Source organism: Trachemys scripta, chromosome 7 (genome assembly GCF_013100865.1).
Source record: "Trachemys scripta elegans isolate TJP31775 chromosome 7, CAS_Tse_1.0, whole genome shotgun sequence".
Taxonomy (NCBI): domain Eukaryota; kingdom Metazoa; phylum Chordata; order Testudines; family Emydidae; genus Trachemys; species Trachemys scripta.
In genome coordinates this window covers 30302786-30318375 of record NC_048304.1, presented here as the reverse complement: position 1 = coordinate 30318375, position 15590 = coordinate 30302786, and the positions used below count along the sequence as shown (strand labels likewise).

Below are 15590 nucleotides of genomic sequence, written 5' to 3'. Positions count from 1 at the left end.
GTGCCTGTTGAAGCCAAAAGAAATGGCCCTTAGACCTGATGAACTGGGGGGAAAGGCCCCGTATCCTGCCCCCCCCCAGCCAGTTCCCCTATCCTGGGACTAGATTGGCATTAGCACCCCCTAGAGCACAAAGACACAACACTTTTAGTACAAAGTTTTGTTTCTATTTGTTTCTCTTTTTTTTTTTTTTTCTTCCCCTTAACAAATGAAAGATGCAGGCAATGGGAGTGTGACAGGGAAGGGGGAACTACTAGGGGCAGGAAACATTGTAGGTTTAACCAGCCAGCAACAGGCAGACACGGACAGACAGATGGACAAGTGCAAACACATATATTGACTCACAGATGCTAACGACCAACAGATGCCAGGATGGGACACCATGCACGGGACGAGGGGTATGGCTGCATCAGTGAGCCCCACAGCCCAGTTCTCTGGGGGGGAAGCTGGAGAGTGGGGCTCTGTTGTTGTTCTTAAATACAAAATAAAATATTCTTTTCTATCTTTTTAAATAAAATAAAATCAAAAGAATAGAAATCTGGATTCTGTAGGCGACGGAATGGACGGGGGGAATGGACCCCAATTTGTTGCTATTTTCGTTAGCAAGACTTTGTGCTGTTTTGGCGGGCAATGGGGGTGACCCCAATATTGAATTTGGAGCCTATTCCCCCACTGAGACCCCATGGGGGGGGGTCTCTTCCCCCTTGTCCTAGTGAGAGTTCATTAATAATGGTGTTTTGGGGTGGGGGACACAAGGGTCCCTGTGCTTGGGAGCAGGGAGGTTTAAAAACAAAGTGCATGAGAGAGAGACTGATCCTCCCAGTCCCTGCCTGCCACGCCCCCCCCATTTGTGTGCTGATCTTGCAGCCCTGTGGGTGGGGCTGCTGCTATGTGCCAGATGCCACATTCCCTACCAGCCCCTGCTAACCTCCCTGTCCCCGCCCAACTATCCTGCCACCTGCAGGCAGGGTTACCCCCTCCTGGATCCTTGCTATCCCATGGCACAAGTAGGGAGATTGCAGGTGGGAGGGACTTGGGGCAGGAAGGGCTCTCGGGGGTGGGGGTGAATGGAATCACCTTTGCCCCCAGCTAAATCCAAAGTGCACTAGGGGGGGGCAGTCTACACTTGGAATGTCCTTTGTCCCCTTTTGAACTGAGTTGGGGGCTGGGGGTTTCCCCCAAGCTGGAGGGGTGCCCAGGGTGTGGGAAGGGGACTCTGCAGTGTGGGAGGCTTCCCCAGTTTGAGGGGGGCAGGCGATGGGGGAGGTTGGAATGTCCTTTGCTCCTGCAGCACCTGTTGTGTTCTCCTCCCCCTCCCCCCCGGGGAGCACTGAGCTGGGGCCATAGCCTCCCAGGCATTGTGAGGAGCTTTCCCCAGAGCTGTTGAGTGCTTCCCATCCCCAGCCAGAGGCCTCGCCTCCCAGGGACTGGGGCAGGACAGTTCTCCTCACCCAGAGCTCAGGCTGGGGGGGTTCCCACCAGCCAGAGAATGGGGGTCTGTCTCTCACCCTCACACCCCTCAGAAGCCCTGGATGTGGCAGTAAGCCTCCAGAGCAGCCAGCAGGATGTAGAGGAGCCAGAAACAGAAGAAGAGCAGGGCCGTGAGGATTTTGGGGGTGTGGGGACCCCCCAGCTCGCCCCCCACAGGCGCGCGCCGCCGGTACAGCAGTACAGCGATGCTCAGCAGGGCAAAGATAGTGAAAAGCGTGACGGAGAAAGCCAGCGTGCCCGGCGCCACCATAAAGCGCTGGCCCTGGCTTGCCCAGTACCCGGCCGCAATGGTCCAGGCCACCCCTAGGCCCAGGAAGACGTTGACTGCGTTACTGCCCGTCACATTGCCGATGGAGGCATCCGCGTATTGGTCCTGGATTGCCGCTGCCCGACTGGCAAAGGTGTCTGCAATGGAAGAGGGCAGGTTAGTGGGGAGGGGGACAGACCACCGTGAAGTGTTAATGGGGGGAGAGGAGCTGGTGTGGGAGGACAGGGTAAAGAGTTAATGGGTGAAGGGGTTAATGGAGGCAGGACAGGGATCAATAGGGGTGAGGGGTTGGGAGGGGGGCATGGGATCAGTGAGGGTGCAGGGGGAGGGTTTAAGAGGGGCATGGAGGATTAGTGGGGCAGAGTTCAGTTAGATCAGTGGAGGAGTGAGCAGAGAGGAAGAGGAAAGTTAGTGGGGGGTGATGCAGGGGGTGACATGGGGAGGGGAATTAGTACAGCACCCCACCCAATGCCACATTTCCTACCACCTCCCGCTAACCAAGCATAGAGCCCCCCCGACTGTCCCACTCCACCCCAAAACAGAGACCCCTGCATGCAGCACTCCCCCACTCACCACGTGTGACAAAGTGGGGATTTTCTGTATTATTTTTATGAAGCCTATGCGTGCCTCAGTTTCCCTCTGCACTTTGCATTGTAACAAATAAGTGCAAATCTCCTGCGAAGACAGTGCAGGAGGCATGAGATATGGGTGTCACCTGGCTGGATGGGTGGAACGAACAGGGCTATTAAACAGGCTCAAACCGATCCAAATCCACAAGCATCCCGCAAGACAAAGATGCCCAAGGACTGAACCATCAACTCCTAACACCCCAGGAAGACAGACCAGTGGGAGAGGGAGGGAGAGAGAGCGAGAGCACCAGAGCTGGAGTCCAGCACAGCTTGGCTGGCCCATCAGGGCACTGATTTGACCAGGGTAGGCTATGGCTTAACCCCTCTTCTGTGCTAACCTGAGCACTTTCAGCTGCTGTAGCAGCCAGGTGACTCATCGATGGGAACTCCATTTAGAAAAGGCTGCCTGTGTCCCTGTGCATATGCCCTGGCAGAACAGTCCAAGCCTCCTGCTGGCTTGGGTGGATCTGCTGCAGGAAGCCCCAGGAAGATACAGGGAACGCTGGTGCCAAAGGCCTAGTCTCGGAGGCCATGGGCCTGCCCCAGTGGAACTATGGGTCCCTGGAGCCCAGCCCACTAAAGAGGTCACTCCCAGGAGACTGGTTATAGGCTTGGGCCGTAGCCCTGACTCTGTGACTCCGTGACACCAGGCACAGAGCCCCTCAACCCATGGAGCCCCAGTGTGGAGTCCCCTGCCCCACTCACCAGGCACAGAGCCCCTCACCCCATGGAGCCCCTGTGTGGAGTCCCCTGCCCCACTCACCAGGCACGGAGGTGCCAAGGGCCACGAAGACCACAGCAGTGACTGAGTCCTTGAGGCCGACGGTGCAACCGAAGTGGGAGGCCAGGTCTCCAGTGAGTGCAGTGAGCACCCCAATGAGTGCGATGGAGACAAGGAAGCAGGCCCAGCCCCCCCAGTACTCAGTGGGGGGCACAAAGGCGAAGAGAACCTTCCAGAACACTGTCAGGAAGTGCATGATGTAGTCGAAGCAGGACGGGAGCCGCTCCTCGCCCGTCTCGTCCTCGTCCTCGTTCCCTGGGTGGGGGGGGCAAGCAGTAAGAGTGGGGTAACCCCCTGTACCTCCTCCCCCTCCCCCTGCCTCCCTGTACCCCCTCACTGCTCCTCGCCCACCTCCTTGTTGTGCCCTGGGGCAGGAGAGAGTAGGGTCCCACCCCCCAAGTCCTGCCCATCCCTGGGTGGGGTGCACTCCCCCAGCCTCTCCTCCTCCAGCCCCACCCCTCCGTACCAGCGCTGACCGTCACGGCACTGACGAATTGCTCCCTCCAGCTGCTGCTCCCCACAACCAGCGCCAAGTTTGTTTTCTTGATCAGTTTGTCCACAGTACTCTGAGGGGGATAAAGAGGGGTGAGATAGGGGGCAGAGCCCTAAGCAGGGCCGTCTCTAGGGGGTGCGGGGCCTGGGACAAATCAGCCCCCACTGGCTTGAGGGACCTGCTCTGCATTGGCAGCAGCCCCTGCACCCCTAGTTCCTGCACCTATGTCTTGTGGGACCGACTGCACTGGCTAATTGTATCAGCCCGTGGGGCCCCCCAAAGAGTGCGGCCCAGAGCGGTGACCTGCTTTGCCCTACCCAAGGGACGGCTCTGCCCCTAAGGCCCAGTGTGGAGGCTATGGCAATATTGGGGCACAGCAGGGCGAAGCCCAGACCCGAGATGCCAATGGGGGGAGGCTGGGAGCAGCTGGAAGATATTGGGGGGCTGGTGGTGTACCTAGGGAACTGCCCCCCGACACCTGGGCTCCATGTGCACTCCTCAAAGGCCTCCTGTCTCTGGCAGCCTCATGTGAGGTAGACAGGTGCCGGGCGAGGACCCCTGGGGGAAGAATGCAACTGTCCCTTAGTCTGGTGGATCATGCCCCTGCCCCCCACTCCACTGTGCCAGATAGGGCACTGGAGCAGACAGCACGTGGTAGGCAGGTATGGAGTGGGGGAGATGTCCTCGGGGGAGGCTGGTGGACTTGGTCTCCGGCCCAGCTCAGCATGGAGAGGGAGACTGGCGGGGTGCCTGAAGTGGGGGATGGGGGGCAGGAAGGGTTGCACAGGATACTGTGGGGTCTGGGGGAAGGAGCACCTGGGACATTGGGGAGGGGTGGTGTGGGGGGGGCAGAAGGGGTGCATGGGGAGCCAGAGGGATGGGGTAGAGGGGGCACAGGTAGTACATGGGGGAAGGAGGGAAGGGGCACACTTGGGCACTTACCTTGAACTCGTAGGACTCCTCAATCACCACCTCAAGTTTGGGGTGTTCCCCCAGGCTGGGACACCCCATCTTGGCGATGGTGGCCCCCTCCTGCCCCTCAGTGGGGCGGTTCTCATTAGAGTCACCTGTGGTGAGAAGAGGCAGAGGGACTGTTACTCGCTGGCTTCCCCCACCCCACCTCCCTGTGCTGCCCAGTGCCCCACCCCCATTGCACCCCCCAATACCATGGGTTGTGCCCCCCCCGTACCATGCCGCAGCCCCATCTCCAGCAGTTCAGGGGGCCCCAGCTCCAGGTAGAAATTCTTGTTTTTCTCATATTCCTCGTCATCGATTATTTTAATCTCGATGAATTTCCTGGAGGGAGAGATTGGGAGGCGAGGTGAGATGGGGATGCTGCACTGGGGGCCTGAGGGTGCTGGTTGTGGGGCACAGGGTAAGATGGGGGTGCTGGTTGTGAGGCACAGGGTGATAAGGCTGCTGCATGTGAGGAGTGGGGGGCACTCATCCTGGGCTCTCTGCGCCAACTGGAGCAGGTGAGGGTCTGTGGTTCCTGATTCAGGGGGGTGATCTTGCCCCATAAGGAGGGGGTTGTGCTACCATCTTTGCTTTTACACAATCAGCCCGCTGCCCAGGCTGTCACCCCCATGACTAATCCCTCCCCCCAGCTAGCATCAACTCAAAGCTAATTTGGGGCAGGTAATTACAAGAGGGAACAGCTGGGAAGACCACCCCTCTGCTCCCTACTCCCAACCACCCACTGAGCCCCTCCACTGCGACACCTCCCTGCCCACCTGTCACCCGCCCCTCAGACACAGATTTCTTTCCCCCCTCATCTCTCCCCACCCTTCCCCCAAATGTCAAGCAGTAGGTTGGGGGTTAATGGATGCTGCAGCGCTGAGTGGGGGGGAGGGAGGGGGATCAGCCAATGGGCTTGGGCCATTTGGGGAGGCGGCTCCAGGCCCCACAATCCCATTGGCCATTAACAGAGCACAGGGGAATCGGCTGCTTCACCCCATTAGTGAACCGGAGAGCCCCTCGATCCCACCCCTCTTGCTCCTCCAGCCCTGGGCTCCCCCCACAGCTCTGTGGTGCCCTTCAATCCCAGTCCCATGCTATTCCAGCTGTGGGCAACACCCCATACAGCTCTGTCAGTGCCCCTTAATTCCACCCCACAGTCCACTGCCCTCACAGACCTGGGCGCTCCCTCCTAGCTCTGCTAGTCCCCCTCAATCCTGATCCCCAGCTCCCTGCTATCCCAACTGTGGGCTCCTTGCAAACTCCCCCCCCTCACTGTGGTCACTCGGGGATCAGGCCCTGGCAGTGCAGTCACTGGCCGTACCCCGCCCCCCCCCCGTGCCATCTGTTCTGCTCTCTAATTATGAGCACAAAGGGCCCTTCGCTCTGGCGGTGCTGGGAGCAGCTGTGGCGGGTGGGGGGGAAGGAGACGAGCAGAGGGGGAGCAAGGGAGGTTTATCTGCCAGCTGTAGGGATCTCAGCACAGAGCGTCTCACATTCTCAGCACAGCCTGTGCCCTCCCCATATGCCCTGCCTGGCCCTAATGTTTCCCCTGATCTCCACTATCACTGACCCCCCAATACAGAGCCCTAATACCTCCCCATCCTGTACCCTTGGCCTGAGCTACCCCACTACAGGCCGGCAAGCTCCTGGGGGAGCCCATGGCTGTGCCCCATTGATTCGCACTCACCGCGCCCGAGAACTGGTGTGCTGGGCTCTGCTCCCGCCTGGGGGGCATGACCGCTCTCCCATCTGCTCACACTCACTGGTTCACCACCATCACACGCTTGCCCGCCCCCCTTCGTTGCACTGGTGAACAGGAGACTCAGGGCTCCCGCAACCCCTTGTCTGGGCTTATGTCTAGGGGGGAAAAGCTCACTGTTGCCATGGAGACACCGGGAGGGGCGAGGGGGGGAATGTATCCTTCTCTGAAATTAGTTTCATTTTCGGTACAGTTGATTGAATTGGGGAGTGGGCTAGGGGGCAAGGGATGGAGGAGGGGAGCCCATGTACAGTGTGGGGGTGGGGACTCGGTGCCCCCTGTTTCCCTTTACCAATTGCCCAAGGTGGTTGGGGTTGAACCCCTGGTATCTGGAGCTGCAAGGTGGCTGCAGCAAATGTCCCCTGCCCCCAGGTCTGCTGAAGTGCAGATGCTCGCCCACTCCACATGGGCTCCAGACTCAGCACTGGGGAGAATGGCTGCTCCAACAATTGCCTCATTCAGCCCCCTGCCAGTGCCCCTCCATTCTGATATGCAGCCCCCTGCTATCCCAGCCTTGGGCTCTGCCCTCCAGCTCTGCCGGTGCCCCTCAGTCCCAAACCATGGCCCTCCTGTTATCCCTAGTTCCCCCCAGATACCTGCTCCTCTGATTCCCCCCCCCCCCCACACAACTTGTCCTTGACCTGTCTTTCCCTGGCCATTGCCCCTCTCACATACACATCAGGTGTCCTTCTCCCTGCTACCCAGCACCCTGATTGCCCCCTAAGCAGCTGTCCCCTCCCCCCAATGGCTCCCCCACAGCCCCACCGCCTGATCCTTGTCACGCACACCCTGTTCTTCCTCACCTTGCTGTCCCTGCCCTTGCCCACTTGTACCTGCTCCCCTTTGGCACTCCCCCCATCTCCCCCGTCCATGTCTCTCACGTGATCTCGTCGTTGAGGAACTCCACCTTGCCCTCGGCCTCCTCGTAGTCCTCACCAGCCTTTGCGGTACCCTCCATGGTGCGGTAGGGCAGGGCCACCCGGCCCCGGGCCCCTGAGGTGCGCAGCACCCGCACCCGCACGGCCCCCACACTCTCGCTGACCCGCACTGAGGCGCCCTCAAAGGTGAAGATGCCGGCATGATCGTCATCGAAGATGGTGACGGTGGCAGTAGTGGCAGGGCCCAGGCAGGCCTTGGGGGGCGGCTCAGCCCCCGGCTCAGCCCAGGCGGCCCGCACGTTGCTGAGGTGCACACGGAAGTACTCGTCCTCCTCAAAGATGTCATCATCGATGATGCCCACGCGGATCTCACGCTGTGTCTCGCCCGGCTTAAAGAGCAGCGTGCCCTCGGCATACTCATAGTCCGAGCCAGCATTGGCTGTGCCGTCCTCAGTGCGGAAATCCACACGCACGGCCGTGCGAGCTATGTTGCCACCGCGCCGCTCCACCGTCAGCACCACGGCGCCACAGTTCTCAAAGCACTGGTAGAGCGCTGGCTCGAAAGTCACCCTGGTGAGTGAGTCGTCATCCTCAGGGCGCACTTCCGGCAGACTCAGCGCCTTGCGCGCCTGGTCGGCCGCATGCTTTTTCAGGATGTTGCCTGCTCCGATCATCATGCGGGTAGCCTGGATGCGGTAGAAGGCCCGGCTCTTTTGCTGCTGCACCAGCACATGGTAGTTGGCCATCTCAATCAGCTGCTCCATGTCCTTCTCTGGGTGCTTCTGCCGCAGGTCCCTCAGGGTGCGCGCCATGTCACGGCGGGCCTCCTCATCCCCGTCCTTGCCTGCCTCGCCCACCCCATTGGCCTGGGTGCTGTCCAGCTCCACCTCCAGCTTGGGGAGGGCTGTGTCACCTTCCGTCTCAATGATCAGGCCCCGGGCCTTGTCGGCGCGGTACTTCTTCTGCACGTACTTGTAGAAGAGGAGGCGGCGGTCAGCCAGCCAGGCCTGCACCACACAGATGGGGAAGAAGAGGAAGGTGAGCAGGCCTTCCCACACCTCCACCTCACCGGGGGAGAAGCAGGCCAGGATGAGGTAGAGCCAGATGTAGGCGAAGATGCTCCAGGCGGCCGTGACAAAGAAGACGCGCAGATGCTTGATCCTGCGCGTCTCGCCCTCGGGCACCACATGCACGCACACCGCAATGATGACGAACATGTTGAAGGCGGCGCTGCCCACGATGGTGCTGGGCCCCATCTCGCCTGCCTCGAAGCCGTGGCCCACGATCTCAATGATGGAGAGCATGATCTCAGGCGCCGAGGAGCCCAGCGCCATGAGCGTCAGGTTGGAGACGGTCTCGTTCCAGATGCGGATGGTGGTGGTGCTGGTCTCACCATTGGCCTTCTTCACGGTGATCTCCTTCTCCTGCGAGGTGATAACCTCGATGGAGGCCATGAAGCGGTCGGCAATGATGGACATGCCCAGGAACATGTAGATCATCGCCACAAAGTAGACGATGGCCCGGGCCACCTTGTCGCCCACCGAGGGGTTCTGGGGTAGCCACACGGGCAGGATCACCCCCTCCTGGCACTCTGAGGCCTCCTGGCACAAGGTGCTGACATTAGCCCCATCCAGCGATGATGCTCCCTGGGATGGGCCTCCCAGACCCTCCTCCACCTTGGCCTGGTGCAGCGGGAGGCTCAAGGCCAGGAGGAGGAAGATGGTAGAGGCCCCAAGGTGGGACAGGAGAGGCATGGTGGAAGTGGGGGTGGGCAGGCAGAACCTGCAAGAGAGGAGGGGGCATAGTGAGGAACGAGGAGGACACATGGTACCTAGTGGTGCTGGTGGGGAGAGGGGCTGGGAGGTCATTCCCTTCCTTGTGGGCTGGAAGGTGATGGTTGGGGCTGCTCCCTTGTGAGGTTGGGGGGATCTGGGGGTAGAACGGGGTGCCCACTCCCTCATGAAGTATAGGGGAACGGCTAGGAAGAACTGGTGGGTGTTCTGAGTGGCACAGACAGTCCCGGGGCCACAGCATCCATCCATAAGGAGCCATGAGGGTCTCCTAATTACACTTCCCCCAGGGTGTATTCCTCCCCATCTTTCCCTCAGTTCCACCACCATGGCAATACCTACCCTGACCCTTTTAACAGGTGAGGCTGCAAAACAGACTGCATTGCAGCTCAACCACCATTGCCCACTGCATCCCCTCCCCTCCTGGAGACAGGGGGTTGGTTAAGAATGCAGGAGTCCTGAGCTACTGAACCAACTCCCCTCCCAGAGCTGGAAATGGAACCCAGGCCGACGAGGGGGGGTGGAAGCCGGTACAAATTATTGGGGCCTGGCGGTCCGGAAGGGGGCCCGGAGCCCAGCTTCCCAACCCTCTCGTCAGCCCTGTTTAGCTGGTCCGCCCTTGCTGGGGGGCCCGAAAAAATTCCGGGCCTGGCTTCTCCTACCCTTGTTGGCTCTGTTTAGCCAGTCCGCCCTTGCTGGGGGGCCCAAAAATTTTTTTTTACCAGGGCCCAAACCCGCTCTCGGCGGCCCTGTCCAGGAGTCCTGGTTCTCAGTCCTCTCTGCTCTTTCAGTGCGGGAGGGAGGAGAGGGAGAGGAGAATGCTAGGAGCCAGGACTCCTGGGTTCTCTGACTCTGTGCCCCATGACCCATGCCAGTGCTTCAAGGCAGCGCTGGTAGCTGATTCACAGGACCCATCTGTGCCCAATGGGCCGAGAGACAGCACCAGTCAGACATGAATGAGGCTTGGACCCAGCTGAGCACCATAGGGCTGGTGCTTGCCACAGATGGGTACTGAGGGGAGGGGGGCCCCTCGTGCCCTCTCCAAGCCCTGCTGGGCTCCAGCAGCCCCATCAGGCTGCATTAGGGGGCTCTAACCTCCCCACCATGGGGCAGCAGGATTGACCCCATGGCAGGGTCAGGGGGAGCAGTCGGGAGTGACCCCCTCAGCCAGCTTAGTGTGGGGAGCTCAGACCCACACCAGTGCCCCTCCAACCAGATCCTGGCAGAGATTGTGAATGTGGTGTCTGCCCCCACTCCAGCACCTCACTCGGCCTGTGTCCATGTGTGTGGGGGGGTGACTCCCTGGTCTTGGGGCTGGAGATACTGCAGGGGTTGACCCTTCCTGTGCTGAGTTTAATGGGTTTTTAGGAGTCCCCAATAATTTGCTCAGGGTGTAAAGTTTGGTGTGGGCACTCCCTCCTCCATCCTGGTGGGTGCCCACAGCTCAAGCACTCCCCCATGCTGGCTCCCTCCATTCCCCCCAAACTCACCTCAGCTCACACTCCTCCCCTGTGCTGGTGCCTCACCCCCACCCCCACAACCACACACACACACACAAACACCCCCCTGCATCAGCACCAACTGGGAACCCCCCAGAGATGGGGCTGGGGGCCAGTGCCTGGAGGAGCCCTCCGTCCCAGCCACTCCTTACCCCACCGAATGTCCCAGAAGCTCACGTTCTTCCTTGACTTCCATTCCCCCCACCCTGTCCCCAGGGAATTTGTGCCCCTTGCAGTCCCCCATCCCATCCCCAGAGTCCCCCCATTCCCTGAGCTGCCTTCCTGTCCCCGCAGCCTGTGCCAGGCGGAGCTATAACAGTGATCTCCCCCTGGGAACACTTTACACCTGCAACTCTCCTCTCTCTCAGTTTGGAGGTAGAAGCCTCCTCCCCATGAGGGGAGGATGCCCTTTGCCAAGCAGGCTGCAGTCCTGCGAAACAGCACATGGTGGGAAGGGGTTGCAGTTCTCCCCACAGTAACATTCTGCGAGGGGTGCACTAAGGAACAGTAGGGTGTGCAAGGAGGCACTCATGGGAGTGTGGCAGGGTTTCACTTGTAGAGGGGTGAGCATGCAAAGATTGTGCTGGTGAATATGCACTGGACCATCTTCCACAGACCTGGGGGCTAGGATTGCAGAGGTGGGCAGGGCGGGGCTGGCTGGGGGGCACATGAACTTCACCTCAGACCACGCCAGGTGCCTCCATCCTGAACTCTGGCAGGGGGTCTCACCAGAGTGTGAACAGGACTGTGGAAGAGTATGCAAGGCACTGCTTTGGGTGCACGGGGACCAGGGGTGCAGGTGTGAGGCATTGCTCTGGGTGCATGAGGGCCATGCATGAGCATGCAAGCCACTGCTCCAGGGACCATGGATGAGCATGCAAGGTGCTGCTCCAGATGTGCAAGAGCCATGGGTGAGTGTGCAAGGCATTGCTGTGGGTGCACAGCGGCCATGGGTGAACCTGCAAGGCACTGCTCCAGGTGGGTACTGGCTGTGGGTGAGTGTGGATTGTCAGTGTGTGACCCCATGCATGGGTGTGCACCATTAGTACAGGCACAGTGTCCCTGTACATGGAGGGCTGGGTAGATACATGCACCATATTGTTGTGTGTTGCACATACATCCTCCATGGAAAGTGTTGCACATGCATCCCCTCCTGTCCGCCCACACAAAGCACTGCCTGCATGCCCCCACCCCCCCAGTGCAAGGTGTTTTCCGTTTGCTGTCCCCTGCTCATGCATGACCCCAGGCCACCCCAGTACTGGGGGGGGGGGCAATTACCCTGCCCTCCGATGGAGGAGCTCACCTCCCCCATCAAACAGAAGGCAGCTGAGCCCAAGCTGTGTCAGGCAGCAGAATTTCTTGGAGAGCTGGGGGAGGGGAGAGCCCCAGGGGCAAGCTGACACCAATGTGGGGGGCAGTGAGTCCCAGAGCAGAGACTCAGTGCCCCATGTTGGGGGAGATGGAGGGATGACTCTGTAGAGGGGGAAGAGCCCCAGGTGGGGGTTCTGTGGCGGTTAGGGGGAGCTCCCCAAGGTTGGAGGGGGAAGTTTGGTGGGGGAAGCATCAGCTTTGGTGGGCAGTTCTATAGGGTGGGGGAGGGGCAGCCCCATGCTGTTTGCAAGATTTTTTTTAAATCCACAAAAGACAGAGTCAGGCCCCTGTAGCCCAGTGCCATCTCCCCAACCCCCCGCCCCTGTCTTGGGGCCAGGTCTCCTGTGCCCCCAACCCCCCATTCCAAGACATACACAACACATCCCAGCAATCTCTCCCCGCCCCATCCCTTCCCCCTCCTCCCAGCTCTCCCCCATGTGGCTACCCTGGTGTCTGGGTCCTCCTCCTCCCGCTCCAGCAAGACAGCCCAGGAATGCAGAATTGGACACATGCAGAACAGCTCCCTCCACCCCCCCCCCCCCTCTCCCCCCCCCATATCCCCCCTTTTTCTCTCTATGCAACTTTCCTCAATTGGGGGGAGCTGCAAATAAATTCCGGCGGATTAAAGAGGTAAAAGAGGCAGGATTCCCCCACCCCCCCATCCAGAACCCCCGGGGGGGGGTCTTCACTGGGCATCAGTCAGGGCGGGGGGACTGGTCGCTTCCCTCCCCCCTCAACGCAGCGTCCACACACCTCCCGCTCAGATCCATGGGGGGCAGCTCCCCCCCAACCCCCTCTCCCCGAGCTCCCCCTTACCGGGCTGTGGGATCAGGTCGCAGCACCACCTCCCCTCTGGGGCGGGCTGCACACACGCTCCCCTCGCCGCTGCTCAGATCTGTGGGGAGCAAAGGAGCGGACCCCCGTTAGCTGGCGTTCGAGGGGGCACAGGGCTGCTCCTGGAGTCACTGGTCCATCTGCAGCTGGGAAAGGAGTGGGGGGTCTGCACGATCCCCTCCACAGCCTGTGCCTCCGCCCCTTCCTGCAGAGACCCCTAGCCGAGCTGCCCCCCGATCTGGGGGGGCCGGGGACCCCTCTGCCGCCAGGCTGCGGGCACCAGCAAAACGGCGGAGCGAGCCCGGCTGCCGGGGACAGGCTGAGGATGCTCCCGCTGGCAGCTTCATGCTCCACCCTGGCGAGGGATGGATGGCTGGGGAGGGCACCGTGCGCAGACTGCAATGGGGGGCGGGGGGGCTCCTAACACGGCCAGCAGTGCCGGGAGGGGGGAGTGCCCTGGGGAGGAGACCCCCACTGCAAAACAGCAGCACACCCTCACCCTGCCGCCGGAACCGAGATGGAGGGGGCAGCTTAGTGCACGGGGGTCCCCATACGCCTCATTGAAAACTAGTAAACCCCCCCGCACCCACGCCTGCAAGCCAGACACTTGGAAGGGAGGAGGAAACCTTCCAGCTGCGCCTCTACTGCTCCCCGACCCCAGCTCCCTCCCCCATCCCTCTCTTCCAGACACTGCCCCCCCAAGTTCTCCCCTACACACTCTCTCCAGCATATGTCCTCAGCCGCCAATTCCCCCTCCAAATGCTTCCCCACCTGCCCTCAACCCCCCATCGTTCTCCAGGTGATCCCCGCAACTCCTCTCCCAGCACGGGGCGCAGCGGGGAGCGGGTGAGAGCGCTGGCTGTGCGGGTAGCTCCTGGCTACTCCAGTCCCGCCTCTCCCAGCAGGGGGCGCTGTAGGGAGGGGTGTGTGAGAGCGCTGGCTGTGGGGGGAGCTCCTGGCTTCTCCAGACCCGCCTCTCCCAGCGGGGGGCGCTGTAGGGAGTGGTGGGAGCGTTGGATGTGGGGGGAGCTCCCAGTCACTCCCTTCCTCCCCTACTCTGTAGTCCTGTCTGGCTGTTCCCCTCGTCGCAGTCCTCAGACACCCCCATTGTCTGCGGCTCCAAGACTGAGGGGGGAGAGTCCGTGTCCTTATCTGATCCCTGCTACTCCCCCATCTAGCCAGCTCCATTGCAAACCACCTGGAGCTCCCAGCCCTCGTCCCACCCCAGTGAGGGAGGGGTCCCGGGAGTCCCCGTCTTCAGTGGGCGTTTTCCGAGCGTTTCATCCGGTGCGGGGAGGGGCGGAGGGCAGGATTATGTCCCCATTCAGGTTTATGGCGGTATTGAGGGGGGGGGGGCTCAGGTATATTCCTCTGCTAAATCCGGCTTGGGGGGTCAATTTGGCAGATGGGGCAGGTCAGCACTGAAATCTGCTGGGGTTGCAGCGAGGGGGGGGGGCTGAGGGGGACAAAGGGTCGGAGATACCAGGCTGGAAAATGAGGGGGTTCCATTGGGGGGTGAGGGAGATGCGGAGTCTATGGGGGCTCCCATGCGGTGGGGGCGGGGTTGGGAGGTGTGGACTCCCATCCGGTGGGGAAGGCGCTGTGGGGATCGGTATGAAGAAGGCTTCCTGGGGGGCGGGGGTGCTGGGCTATGGCTTCAAGCGAGGGTGCCCTCCTTGTGCTTGAGGGACGTATATGGGATTAGGGGTCAGGTGTTTCTTTGGGGTGGGGAGTTTGGGGTCTGAGGTGGGATCAGGGGGGCGAGTGGACACTCAGGGCTGAGGGGTGGTAATGGTAATGGGGTCTGGAGCTGAGTCATGCATGGGGGTCTCCCTTGGAACAGGGGGTGACTATGGAGTCTGGGAGCGGAATCATGGGGGAGGGGTGGTTCTGGATTCATTTACTCCTGCGCCGCCCCCCACCCCAAGCTGCTGCTTCCAAACCAGCGCCCAGGAAGCGATGCGGGGCGTCCTCTGCCGGTCGTTGGCTGGTTCTGCACGCTGCAGGCTCATCCAGACTCCGCACCAGGGAGTCCAGCCCTGGCGCCCCATGGAGAGCGGGGGGAGCAGAATTGGGGGCGGGCGGGAGGGGAGACTCCCTTGGGGTTGGCAGGGTGAAGGGGTCTGGGGGAAAGGGGGTTCCCCGGGGTTGGGCAGGGAGATAATGTGATCAGGGGGAGAGGGGACTCCCGAGCGCGCGGGGGGCGGGGTAATAGGGAATGAGGGGTCCACCAGGACAAGGAGGGTAGCAAGGGGCAGGGGCTCTCCCAGAGGCGGGGTGGTAACATGGTCGGGGGGCAGGGTTGGGCAGGGGAGGGGGGTCACCCACGGTCAAGTGAGGAAGGGGAAATAAAGAGGCGGGGGTTCCATGATCTTCCACAGAAGATGAGGGGTTAATGGGGCAGTGCTGGGGAAGGGGCAGTTCCCCTGGGTCAGGACTGGTGGCTAACAGGGTAAGGTGGGGGGAAGATGTTGCCCATGCGATTGGGGAGTAACAGGGTTGTTGTTGGGTCCTGGGGCTGGGGAGATTCCCCCCAGGTGTGGGGCTGAGTGCTGTGCTAGGGGCCCCCAATAAGGCAGAAACTCTACCACAGGAGATGCCCACAGCAGAATGCACGTCACAAACGTGTTGCCATGGGGTGTCTGTGCACCCCTAAGAACAGAGACATAGCAGGTGGCATGCAGGTAGAGACCATGCAGCAATAAAAGCATATAGTACATATGCTGAGCATGCACCTTGAGGTGCAGGCATGCAGTGTGGGTACATGCATGCTGTTGTGCACACTGGTTTATAGCTGAGGTGCAGGGATGCAGTGTGGGGTCGGTGCATGCAGCATGCAC

At 60.9% G+C, this 15590-nt stretch overlaps 1 protein-coding gene across 1 annotated transcript; it reads right to left on the bottom strand.

The window, feature by feature from the left end:
• Nucleotides 1-142: 142 nt before the first annotated feature.
• On the bottom strand, nucleotides 143-13627 carry LOC117881049 (sodium/calcium exchanger 1-like). The gene is made up of 8 exons (XM_034777859.1): nucleotides 13522-13627; nucleotides 12733-12811; nucleotides 7260-9038; nucleotides 4849-4955; nucleotides 4602-4726; nucleotides 3633-3732; nucleotides 3149-3421; nucleotides 143-1893 (listed from the first exon to the last, which is right to left on the bottom strand). Exons 3-8 carry the CDS (start codon nucleotides 9008-9010, stop codon nucleotides 1517-1519), a joined length of 2733 nt encoding a protein of 910 aa, XP_034633750.1. The 5' UTR covers nucleotides 9011-9038; nucleotides 12733-12811; nucleotides 13522-13627; the 3' UTR covers nucleotides 143-1516.
• Between the last annotated feature and the right edge of the window lie 1963 nt (nucleotides 13628-15590).